Below are 13,670 nucleotides of genomic sequence, written 5' to 3' on the forward strand. Positions count from 1 at the left end.
TAGAGGTTCTCCTCACAAGGAGTTATTTTTTAATTTTTTTTTTGAAGGGAGGGAGTAGATTTTATGCAGAATGGGTAATTAACCCCCTGAAAAATAGTCTAAAAACTTGAATGAATTTCTTAACTAAATTTTACAGAATTCTGATTTTATAAGACTTCTTCAGTGTTTATTAGGAAACTGAAGAGTTTTGAAGTTTTGTCCCTTGTAAGCTTTCAAAATGTCCAAAATATATCAAATTGAAGATAAAATGAACCTTGAACTGATGTGACATAATGTTAGATATTCTGTTGAAATAAAATTGTGTTCTGCGAACCAGAAAATCCGTTAGAATGTTACCAAGTAGACTGGGTCAAAATTTTAGGAAAAACTTAAAATAGATTATATATATTTAAAATGGTGAAAGATATGATTAGAATTTATTTTTCTAAAGAGAAGAACATTGAATAATATAACCCATTTAAATAATAGCGATGAGTGAAGTTGGTAATCACAAATATAGGTAGTAGATTTACATTCAAGTTGAGACAACTGTGTGACAGGTTTTTAACCATCTCCCTAGATTGATAAAACAGTTTTAAAAATTGCGTACCAAATGGTTGGTAAAATTTGATAAATAATTTTTACTATAAAATACATATAACCTATTTATTTTCAAGGAAATTAAAAAGCAATAATAAAACGTAACGAAGTATTTATTTTCCTTTAAGTGCTGGGCATTTATAAATCTGTAGTTTAAAAATTAATATTTAGAAGAAACTTTAATTTTTTTAGATTTGGTCATGTATTCTACACTACACTAAACACATACTCTCTATCTGACAGAAAAGAAATTATAAATCCTCTTTTAGAGTAGTCAGATTTAAACATTACTACGCATTTTACATTTATTTTCAAGTAAATGTATTTTATTTTAAACAAGGATGACAATATTGATTAGAACTATGTATTTGGTTAAAACAAAATTTTTAAGTTTAATGAGAAGATTCCCGTCACACATTCTAGAATGAATGGTAAACTTTTTAGAGAAAATTATATAAATTATAAAGCGCAAGGTTTCCTCACTCTGATGAAGAAAGTTATGCATAATTTAAATGAACATATATGGAGCACAAACTTTGCTTTAGTTAAATTTCCATCGCCTAGAAGATTATGTTTGTTGTTTATATTTAGGTTAAGGTTTCATAAAGGGGATATTAATATCCTATCCAGTTAGTTTTTATGTACATAGTAGGAGAGTAAAATTCAGTTTATACTGTTGACAATATTTTAATTGCCTTTAGAATACAAAAAGATTTGATCATAAATAATACAAAGAAATAACAAGTTTGACAACATCCATAAAAGCGAAGCACTGAAACGGTAGGACAAACGGACATTAACACTTGTACAGTGTCAGAACTGAATAATCATAATATAAATGTATAAGAGTCAAAGCAAAATTGTAAGTAAATTTGTTGAAAAACTGCTTGATTCAGGATAATGTTTATGGACATACTAACATTATTAGGACTTGATTATAGAGTTGCTTCGCTGATTACATTATACTTTGTTGTCCCAGGAATCAATATACCAAAAATCAGATCAATCGGATTATTAGATCACATAAAAATTTGTTGTTAAAAAAGTAAAAAAATCAACATGTTTAAAATAGACGTACGGACATTTTGGTGATGATTATAGAGTTGCTACGCTTTCTAAATCGTACCTAACTATTAATGGAATCACAATGCAAAATTTGAAATCGATAGGACAATTCTAACATGCCTAAATTAACGAAAAAAGATATCCTTTACGGACGGACGGACGTACGGACGGACCGACCCTAATTATAGAAAAGCTTCGCTTTTAAAAAGAAGTGTAAAGTATGAGTATGAGTCTTGCAGATGTTGTATCAAATGCTACGCTAATGTCAAACTGTCATTTTCTCTCCTCATACTTTACTCGCCCAGCTTACACTTGGACAATTTTACACACTTTTAATGATTCCTCTCTGCCAAGCTTTGTTTTTACAGCATCAAACATTTGCCTTCCTTAAGCAAATAAAAGCAAATATAATAATTGAAAAGAAGGTTACAAAAGTGTTACACTTCAACAAATGTAAAATCGAACAAACGAACCTTTGAACTTTTGAGTAACGGTGCATTAATTATTTTTAAAAACACAACATTCAACATTTAGGATATTAATTTTAAGACTTACTTATTTTATAAAACGTATTAGTAGAGATGCTACGATTTTACTCTCCTCTGACGTCAGAATTAGACTAAGGAGTTCATTTCATAACGTTAAAATTTTTATTGGCAAAAGCTAAAAAAAAACTGATTTGTTTAAAACATACTAACGTTCATTACAACAGGAATTATCATGCAATTTTTAAAAAGAAAATCCTAATATTGTATTTGTATAAAGTAGCTTCGCTTACAGTGTGAAACTTTACAATAGTCAGTATTATAGGCCTAGTGAATGCATATGTATGTGTGTATCAACTTTTGTATCCCATTTCTTGCAAGCCATAAAATTTTGGCACCATTTACTTTAATTCATTCTTTACACGAAGTTGGAATAAAAATAGGTGATTTTAAAAAATAGCGAAGTAATAGCGAAGCTATTTAATATCTAACAGTTTACTTGTAACACAGCGTATTAGACGGTTAGACGAACAAAGTGAGTTAAAGAATAGTGGTTTCAGCGGTCTGTTTTTAAAGCAGATGAATGAATCATATTTTCCCTTAGGAAGAACAGACAGGCCAAGTGAGTTATAGAGTAACAAACTGAAATTAATTAATGATTATAGCATAATGTAATTAGAAATAAATATATTCTAATATAATCTGCCATAAGCTTGTGGGTCTTTAAAACTATAATACGAAGATCTTGATAATAACCCCAGAGAATTATTTCATTTAGAGTTATTGTGTTTGTATTTACGCTGCGTTAATAACAGATATTATTCTACTTCAATTTTTTTTATACAAGTTATGTTATTAATCCTTATATAAAAATAACAGGATGTCTAACTGTGTGTACCTAGCTGCTTGACCGATATGGTTCTCCTTTACAGTGAAGCTTATAGGTCCATGGAAGATTTACAGCTATTTTGTAAAATGGTACTTCAACCCTCCAAAGAGGAATCCCCCCTAGGAAAAAAAATAGCCACTTTCCATATTTTTTATTTAATTTCTTTTTAAATTAAAATTGAAAATAGTGGTTGACATACCCAGACCAATTTTACCTTAAGTTTCCCTTGAGGCCTTCAGGGGCCTAGGCGATATTACAAAATATTTCTAAAAGGCTATACATACAACTTCTAGAATTAATAAGTCAATAGTTATTGTGGTTATAGATCCCCCCATAACGAGAATAACATAGGGTAATCAAGAATCTAATATGTTATTTATGACATTCTGTACAATATAAGTGGATAGGGGACACCAATGACAATAAATTGCAACTAATAAAAGTATTCTTTAGATAAATAATTGAAGAAATCATCAACTTAAATAATAAATGAAATTACTCAAATCTTGGTTCTTCTTTACTGAGTCAATATTTTAATTTTATTTTAATAAAAATAATTATTTCTGGATTGGTGTTCTTCTTTCAATGAAAATATTCGAAATCTGATATTTTGATATTTTTTTAATAGCCCAATGCATGTAAACTAATCTACAAAAAATATGAAAGTATCAAAAACCTTATTTGCTTGTTAGAAGCCTTGTCAAATATTAAAATGTTTAGGTTTAACGTCATAAAATCTTCTAATGAAGAAAAAACAGAAGATCAATATGTTTACCTCCAGAGTTGATAAGATACGAAAAAAAGTAAAATTTTAAATCCATTCATGAGTAATGATAAATTTCCCCCATCTCGAATCTGTAATATAATATAATATGTTCCCGCTTCGGTAATGGCTAATATGTCTTATAGTTAATATGAAGATATATGATATGATATCACATGTAACCTATCATAATGTAACAACACATCTGGCTTTACTACACCTTTTTACATTACACTTATACAAATGCTGAATGTAATGCCTTATGGCAATGATAGATGTTGTAAAAAATAGGGCTAGGCAGCCGCTACGGCATTTGCACAACCACATACTTCCTACGATTCTAACCAGCCGCATAAACAAATTTTGCAGTTTTAAGATAAAAACTTTGAAGTTTGGGGTACAGAGCCCAGATAGAAATTATACTCACACTATGCATGTAAAAGTAATTTCTGTAATAGAAGATTTAGAAAGTACATTTTTCAGTAAGGTTCTGATCAGGTTTTGGAAATTAATCGAAATTGGAGCCATTCTCGAAAATAGAATATGAATGAAAATCAAAATGCATAGATTCGTAACCCCTAAAGTGCAATGACAAGTTGAGCTTACAGTTGTAGAAAGGTAAATAATCTTTAAATACCAGAGCTGGATCTTTAAATCATTTCAATGGTGCGCCAAATCGGGGTGCGCCGAATTTCAGCCAATCACAGCGCGGCATTTTGTAAAATGCTGTGCTCTCATTGGTGGAAAGTTGGCTCACCCCGATTTGGCGCACCATTGGAATGATTTAAAGATCCAGCTCAGATTAAATACCTAATAATTATTTTATTCATTCAGCTCATGACATTCGTTATGTCTATCTTGAAAGCACAGAAAACTAACCATTAATTTCACCACATTTGTGCAAGGTGAGTTGCGAGTCAAGGCATTCCCCGCCCTTTTATCATTAATTATCTGCGTCATGCGTTTCTGCAGTATATACAATTTAGCAGTCTTCATAAATTATGCGCTATGGACTTAATAAAGGCAATGATTGCAAGGTTTTTATTATTATTTTTAGAATAGAAATTTCAATCAATATTTTTTTTTGCAAATTTGTTTATAAAGATTGGACAGACATTACTTTTCCTTCTTCGTGTCAAAGTTGTGAGAAAAGTTTTGCACTGAACTTGATTAAATCCGAGGAATGGCTACAAACTATGCTACACACACACTCAACCTTCATTTAATTAAGGCAATCGAAGGCCCACATGAGCCTAAGCCTTAATTAATACTATTCTTTGACTTTCTGCATTGGCAATTTTATTGTCAAATATTTTTTTTAATTAACAGTCTAATGAGAATCAAAATATTTTAGCAATGACCAGATATGTATGTTAAAATATGTATGCTATGATCAATTTTGTAAAATATAATTTATTTGACTTAAAAATGTTAACTTTGAAAAGCCTAAACCAAGGAAGTCCAATCTGCTATTTTGGGGTGATTGTAAAAATCTAGATAGGAGGGTAATTCCTCCCCCCCTCCCCTTTGGTAAAATTTACAGAAAATGTAATTACCCCTTCACCTAAATTCTTTCGTAGGTTGGGGAAAAAAAATATTTTTGAGTAAAATGCAAAAAAAAATAGCTGATTTAAAAAAGGGCATTAAGTCAAATAACGCGGGGCGGCAATATGTTTAGTAGTCTTTAAGAGGAAGGGATAAAGTAACTTATTTTTAAATATTTTGGGGCAAAACCTACTAAATCCGTTTTTTCAGGGGTGGGGGGTGGGGGGGGGGGGGCACGCCCCCCTTCACAACCCCCTTTTAGAGACGTGTCTGACCTAAAAAGGGTCAAAAACTAAAATAATGTTATGTTGGTAAAAATAATGTATAAGAAAGACTTTTTTATTTGTTTGATCTACTTCTTTTTTGCTGACTTTTTGATGGATTATACTTTTGATGTGAGCTGACTTCATTTTCTGTCTTCTACTTGTCATCATTTAATTACAAAGTTTTTTTTCTTTTGATTGGATTCTTCAATCAATATACTTACTTTCAATATATCTATTTTATATAAATGTAATTTAATTGTAGTAACTATATAACTTATTTCATTTCTTTTTGTATTTTGAAATGTTCAATAAATTTGATTGATGAGGTATTTGATTATCTCATAGCACGCACCTGAATAAGCTACTTCCTCAACCCCGACCCATATGTAAGTGTTAAGTGAAAGTGGCAATAATTAGTCCAATCATCTCTATAAATCTAAAAAAGCACATATCAATTCTTTTACTGAAATATGTCTTAAAAGAACAATAATCAAATTTGTGTTGAAAAGTTATTTTTGACATATACATTTATATCCCCTTTTATGTCCTTTCCCTGCAAGCAATTAGCTTTCAAGCTGAGCATTAGCATGAGAAAACTTCCTTGATATAGCTGTGGGATACGCACATGTATTGTCCTTGTTTGTTATTGCCCATGCCTAACTTACATGTAACTTTTACCTTTATTCTCATCTAGCAGAGAATGTAACTTAGAAAAGGTAATAAGAAACAAGGATGATAACATTAACTATTAACTATTAACGAAGATTAACAAATTAGACTGCGGAACATAAAAACAACATTTATAGATAGTCAGCACTTTTTATACAGAACTTTTAAACAAAGATATTTGTTGTTGTTTTTGAGTGATCTACAGTTTGGCCCTTTAAGAATTAAATATACTGATGCAATAATGCCCTAAATCATACCAAGTCGTTTTGGGTATCACCCAGTATAAAAGATCAAAATTATCAATAATGTCAGCATTTGGTTTTAATATTACTGAAAAGTCTAATAATTTCTAATATGATTGAGGAACCATATGGTAATATTATTACTTACTTTATTTAAAGATTATGCCTTAACGTTGCAGGAATCTTAATGCAAAGCTAAACATCTATGAGATACATCCAACTTTCCAAAATTTACGGACTACTTTTCCTAATTATAGAAAAGCATCGCCTTTAATAAGAAATTGCAGAGCAGAGAAATAACTGTGAATACTTAATAAGATCTTGTATTAGAGAAGCATACGTTTATACCCACTAAAGTTTAGTGGACTACTAACACTCTCCCCTAGCCATTCTTCATCTTGATTTTCAATTTAAAAAAATTTCTTTTAGCTTTAACCCTTTTAGACTCTTCTAACCATTACTCAACCTAAGCTAAAAAAAAAGCTATCATAAATACATTAGCTAATTAAGATTTACTTGAAATAAGAGTTGAGAGGAGGGTGTACGAAGATCCCATAACAATGGGGGGATACTACCGAAACATAAAATATATGTTCAAGATATATTTTATACTTTTTCATTAACTTTTTTTTCATTTTCCTTTGCAAATAAAATTTTATTAGAATTGCAGTAGCTAAATAATTACGTTCAAATAGATTATTTTACTTTATTTACAATGTATATACCGTTAAGAGTAAAACCTATACGAAATCAAAATCTAAAGATTCCATTCGGTATTCAAATATTGTTTTTGGAAGCATTAATTGTTAGAATAAAAAAGGCAAAAAATGCAAAAAAAAAACACGAAAAGTTTGAGATTAAATAAGCTATATTGAGAGTATTTTATTCTAAGAATTTACAACCGCATTTTAGCCACCGCATAAGCCGCAGAAAAATCGAGGTTTTATTACCTGTTACAATCCGTTTAGTAGAATATTTAAGCGGGGCGGCTGCCGAACCATTATTTTTTCTGTGGAGAACTTTACAAAGTATTGCCATAAATTATATGTAATAATAAACTTGGTATTGCTGAAAATAAGAAATAAGATGCTCATTTTTCTATACAAGTTAAAAAAAATTAAGTTTATTCTTTGGTCTTTACAAATACATTAGTCTAAATCCTATAAAATTTCTTAAGCAAGCCTTTTTTTTTTGCAAAAAAAAGTAAAAATCTTTTAAAACAGGAAGTTTATGATCACTTATATTGAACATATGTTTTGGTAATATAAGAAAAAATGTTTTCATCTCGTGTTTTTTAAATTAAATCCTAAACATTGTAACATGGGTATGAACTAAAGGGAGCATTTAGTGCTATATCCTTTCCCTCTAGAAAATAAAATTATTACAAAAGTTATTACAAGATCAAGGATGCATAAGGCGGATAAAACATTACCAAAAATGTTCAAGTTAACCCCCCCCCCCCCTCTCCCCGGACTTGTACGTTTTGTGCCTATTCATTGTTACATTACTATTTTTGTTTCAGATGGTACCATGGAATCCTCAGCAAAACTGAGGTGGAATCCGTGCTGAGGTCACGCGAAGAGTGCAGCTACCTGGTCAGATCCGCGGGGGACGGAGACTACTCCCTAGCCATCAAGTCAGCCAAAGGATTCATCCATCTGCGCGTGCGCAAGCGCAACACAGATGCGTACACACTGGGAGACGAGGATAGAGAGTTTGCCAGTGTTGTTGATATTGTGAAACATTATTCACTAAACAGGTAAACATTACCAGCCGTGGCGTTCACAGCGATTAACCTGGGGGTGTGAAACCATTAGGAAGTGAAAAGGATCAGACTTACCCAAATTTTTAGAGAGGCTTTGACACCCCCTAATCGAACGCACAAATTAGAAGAACAAATATTTTAAGAAAACCATTTATGGTATCATGTCAAAGAATTTTTTAAAAGTTATGGAAAATTCAAATTCTTTTAATGAAAAATTAACTTCAGAATTGCCTATAATTATTTTAAGATAAATTATTCATTATTGATCAAAAGTGCATCTTAGATGAAAAGATTTTTAATTTCAACGTAAGAGTTTTTCGTCACTAGAAAGGCATGGGTATACTATACTAGAGTTAAATCGAATTCTTTTTAAACAGAGTTTTCTTAAATTTACTATATTATGAACGCATATTTCTTGATTATCAAATAAAGATTAAATACTTAAATGTAATTCAAATATCAACACGAAGTGAAAAACTTAATTCATTCCATAAACAAATAGAATGAAGGTCTTATCTCTTTGATCAATGAGAGTTTAATTAGGATTATTAAAGCACTATGAGTATTAAACACTCTACCATTGGAAGACTCGAGCTCATTTATAGACGTTTATTTCCTATACAGATCTGTCAAGGATCTTGATGCAATAAATCAAGCCGTTTTATAAAAAAAATCAGTCGAAAATATTTCATAAGGTAAAAAAATTGAAAAAGTTGTCGCTCATATAGGTATAGAATAAAAATATTTAAAATTTTTGTTTTATTTTAGGTTACCCATCAAAGGAGCTGAACATTTGAGCTTGTTGACTCCAGCCACTCAAGAACTTCTTTAATTATAAACATTAACATAAGATTAAGTCAGAAATTCGAAGGATCCTCTAATGTCCTATTTTTCATTGGTCGAGCAGTCTGCGTTCGACCATCAGCAGATTAGTACAACAAGGCCTATTTATAATATTAAATGACCATCCAAAAAAGTGTTGGGAAACAGGCCGACTTTACGCTCGTTTTCTTTAGTTGCGCACTCCAGGTGTATTTGTCTTTATGCTGGCCTTTTTAAACAAATTCTAAGAACAATATGCTTTGCGGTCACACGCTATAATGTTATCAGCCATTACAGTAATTTATAATTAGGTTATGAGGAATTCCTTTGTTTTTATGATTTAACTTTTAAAAGTATTTATATTTATACATAAATATTAATTAAATATCTTTTGTAATTTAAACCACAGTGCAAATGAAGGTGCTTTAACTTTTGTGTAAAATGCAGCGGTTTTTGAGAAAATTAGATTTAAAAATTTCAAGTTCAATTTTCACCCACTAGGAGTTACCGCATAATCATGACAAGAAAAGCAAAGATTATTTATTTAAAATTTTAAACAACTTTGCTTTTATAGAGTTCTTCATAAAACCACTCCTGAAGTGAGTTAATTAATGGCCATTTTTATCAATTGCTTTGCTAAGGTCACGGAAATTCAGCCTTAAATAAGTCATATATAAAGAGGTTTTATGACTGGCTTTATAAAAGCAAAGTTGTTCAAAATTTTAAATAGATAATCTTTGCTTTTCTTGTCATGATTATGCGGTAACTCCTAGTGGGTGAAAATTGAACTTGAAATTTTTAAATCTAATTTTCTCAAAAACCGCTGCATTTTAGATTTAATTGAAAAGTGAAATGTAGTTACCTAACCTAGGGTAATGAAATGCACTATGTCACAATTTAGGTTCTGACACTAAAGTCAAAGCACCTTCGAAGGCACTGTGAAACATTTTTCAATAATATTTAATTATTTAAAACTTTGAAAATTTGATATATTGAAAGATTTTTAAACTAGTCAAGTTATGACTTTATTAAAAGCTCATTTTCACAAGAATAATTATTACTGTAATAAATTTTGATGAATCTTTTGTAGAATTTTAGAAATTTTTTATCTGGTGATAAATTTATAGTTAGGTTTATTTGCATTTATTATTTATTCATTAAAACTTAGTTTAATAAGTTCAATTATAATATAATTCTTTTATTAATACAGAAACATTTAGTCATATCATATATATTATTTCTTTTATCATATTTCATATTATTAAAGGGTGTTTAAAAAAAAACCAATCGCTTTCACTCTTTTCATTATAAACCCTACAGTTTTGGTCAAAAACTAACAAAAAAATGACCCAAATCATGTCCAAGCAATGGCAATGACAAAACACTAATGAATTTTGATTTTACTCACCTCTCCTGAGCACTACAGTTCGAGTCCTAGCCCTTGTGGAAAATTTTTCTCTACGTCGAGAGTGCATATTTAATTACAAATTAAGACAGTTTTGTCTGTTTTAAAAAAGAATAAACTGTCTAAAGTACTTGGAATCTTTTAGATAGACCCCATAATGTTTTGAGTTTTTGATGGGGCATATAAAGACCTTTCTATAGACGTCTTAACCAGATTTCTGACTCAATCCTTGCCAATTTGGCATCAAAAAGACAGACCCATCCAACATTGAGATATGACTGCACTGTCTTTTTAAAAAAAAGAACAAACAGTCTTAACTACTTAAAATCTTGTAGATAGAACCCAAAACGTTTAGAAATTTTTATTGGGCACGTCAAGAGCTTTCTATAGACACCTTAATCAGGTTTCTAACACAATCCTAGCCATTTTGACATCACAAAGAAAGATCTGTCAAACATCAAGAACTAGAGAGACCTGTCATGTCTAAATGTTTGATGGGTCTGTATTTTTAATGCCAAATTGGCTAGGATTGAGTTAGAAAACTGGTTAAAAGGTCTATAGAAAGGTCTTTCCATGCTCCATCAAAAAAATCTAAACATTATGGGGTCTATCTACAAGGTTTTAAGTACTTAATACGATTTGTTGATTTTTAATATCCATATAAGGAAAAATTCTCCACAAGGGCTAGGACTCGAGCTGTAGTGCTCAGGAGAGGTTAGTAGGAATCAAAATTCAATAGTGCTTTCTCATTGTCATTGCTTGGACATGATTTGGATCATTTTTTGTTAGTTTTTGACTAAAACTGTTGGGTTTATATTGAAAAGAGTGAAGCGATTGGTTTTTTTTTAAACACCCTTTATTTATTATTTTTTTTATACAATTTGATCATTGTTTAGTTTAAAGTTATTCTATATTATTTAATTTAATTTAAACTTGAAAAGATCGCCAAATATTCACTAAACATTTAACAATAATTTAATTTCGTTATATAGAAAATTAGTTTTAGAAACTAAGTTTTCAAATTTTCTGACACAACCAGTAGGGATATGGATAAATATGCATTGCATATATGGCAAAAAGATTTTTGTTTGACACTAGTGGCGTGCACAGGGTTTTGCAAGTGGGTGCGCGAAGCACACTCAAAAATTTTTTCATTCCCCTAACGATTTTTGATACCCCCGTAAACAAAATGATACTCATATCGTCCTTACATTGGTAAGCACGCGAAGCACGCAAATTTTTTTACACCACCTCTGGATACTTTAAGCGGTAAAGCTTTAAGGGGGGGTAAGTAACGTAAAAAGTGGGGTAGAGGGTGTACACCTAGGGTAAGTGAGTAATGGCTTATGCTTATTTTTTCCTATATTTGTAAAGGATGTATCAGAAAATTAGAAAAAAGTAAATTATTCCCTTTTACGTTATTAGTTGATTATAATTATTATTATAATTACTATAAAATACTATTAAGTAAAATTGAAAGACTCTTTTCTTAAATAATAAAATACTTATTTACTTAAATTTACAAGTTGTACCGATAATAAAAATGTTGTACTTATTCAAACTTAATAATTATGGAATAAAAGTAATTATTTACTGATTGTTTGTTACTATACAGATCTTGAGTTGTCCTAGTGGAATTGACTAACATACACGTAACACCAATAATCATAATTACTGAGCAAGAAGCTGCTGAAATGAAAAAGCATAATGAAATCATCAAAAAAGCAGTTTTTCTGCTTACACCGCCCCTTCCAAGGTCAGTGGCCCCAGTAGTGATGAACCGTTTGCGTCAGTCAAGAAATGACTGAAAAGACTTCATGAAGATCAACTGTAATGACCGTAGTTAAAGTTATAAACTCTATATAGACCCCTTGCTATCTATAAATGTCCCGGAAGAAAAATGGCTCAAAAGAACGACTAGGAGCACATAGCTCAGATTATATAGGGACCAACTTCTGCAATTCTATACCGAAATAATCGCAAAACTTACTTGAATCAAAGTTGTCAGCAATTTTGCATTACAAAAAGCAGTTTCGAACAATTACACAAGTTATAACAAAACCTTGTGAGAAATATATATATTTATCTGATATGATATTACAAATATAAAACAATAATAATAAATATAATGTTTCATAATAAAACAAGGAATAAAATGACCATGTTTAGTTACCAATAGTTATGATGAAAATAGAACACGTAAACAGAAATACACTGACAATTTAGAAAAGATTGATATTGTTTTCCAACAAGAGACCAGTTGTGCACTCCCACCACTTACCCTTATTTTAGACTTAAAAATAAGTTAATTTACCCAAAGTAAAAAAATGCTAACTGTAGTTCGCGTTCACTGGAACATTCAACCACAAGTTCTATAGTAGCTGCGCTACTAATAAAAGAATTATTATTACTGTTGCATGGTAATGAATACTATGATGAAACCATTATACCTAATCCTAATTGAATACACACTGTTATATTAATGTGTGGTGTGCGTGTGTATATGTTTTGGATGCTGTATATTAGATCTTTTCATGAAAATACCCTTTTTCGAATTTCAATCTTCTGCTAACCTAAAAAGTTACTTTAGGGGCCTAGAAATATATGTACAAAATTTCAGCTCTCTGTCTCTACTGGCGACCTAGCGCCAGGCATGTAAAATATCAACAGATAACGGTAGCACGGCGGTTTTAACATTATCTCAGTAATGTGCAGGTTTTCAGCTCTTCTGCATATTTCAATTTAAACACATAAGGCCAAAGATATTTTATCCAAAAAATCTTTTGTCAAAGTCTACTCTAGACCTAGCGCCAGTCAGTTTTCTAAAATCATGCATTTTATACCTGTGAAAAATGAAATCGCCAGCGCTAGGTGTAGAGTAGACTTTGACAAAAGATTTTTGGGATATCATATCTTAGGCCTTATGTGTTTAAGTTGAAATATGCAGAACACCTAAATTCACCTTCCAAACCATTCTCTAAGCATTTTAATTTTTTTTTAGAAATAACGGGATTTCAAAACTGCCTTTTGAAAAGGCCTAAAAAATATCTTTTTTTGTCCCTTTTTTCCCTGTTTATAGTTACAACTTATTAAGATATTATTCTCAGTTAAAAAAAAATTGGCGCTTCCAGCACCAAAACCGGCAAAAACAGGCAGTTAAACTTCTGAACCCCTA

At 30.6% G+C, this 13,670-nt stretch overlaps 1 protein-coding gene across 1 annotated transcript in view; it reads left to right on the forward strand.

Annotated features, from left to right (window-relative positions):
- The window catches only part of LOC145311675 (uncharacterized), a 31,295-nt gene extending 22,163 nt beyond the window's left edge, over nucleotides 1-9,132 (forward strand). The window contains exons 7-8 of the mRNA XM_080150639.1: nucleotides 8,026-8,262; nucleotides 9,037-9,132. Of these exons, the coding sequence (XP_080006765.1) occupies nucleotides 8,026-8,262; nucleotides 9,037-9,100 (301 nt within the window). The 3' untranslated portion in view covers nucleotides 9,101-9,132. The remainder of the gene's footprint in view (nucleotides 1-8,025; nucleotides 8,263-9,036) is intronic.
- The last annotated feature ends 4,538 nt before the right edge of the window (nucleotides 9,133-13,670 follow it).

This window comes from Acartia tonsa, chromosome 2, assembly GCF_053477335.1.
Source record: "Acartia tonsa isolate MP-2025a chromosome 2, ASM5347733v1, whole genome shotgun sequence".
Lineage (NCBI taxonomy): Eukaryota > Metazoa > Arthropoda > Copepoda > Calanoida > Acartiidae > Acartia > Acartia tonsa.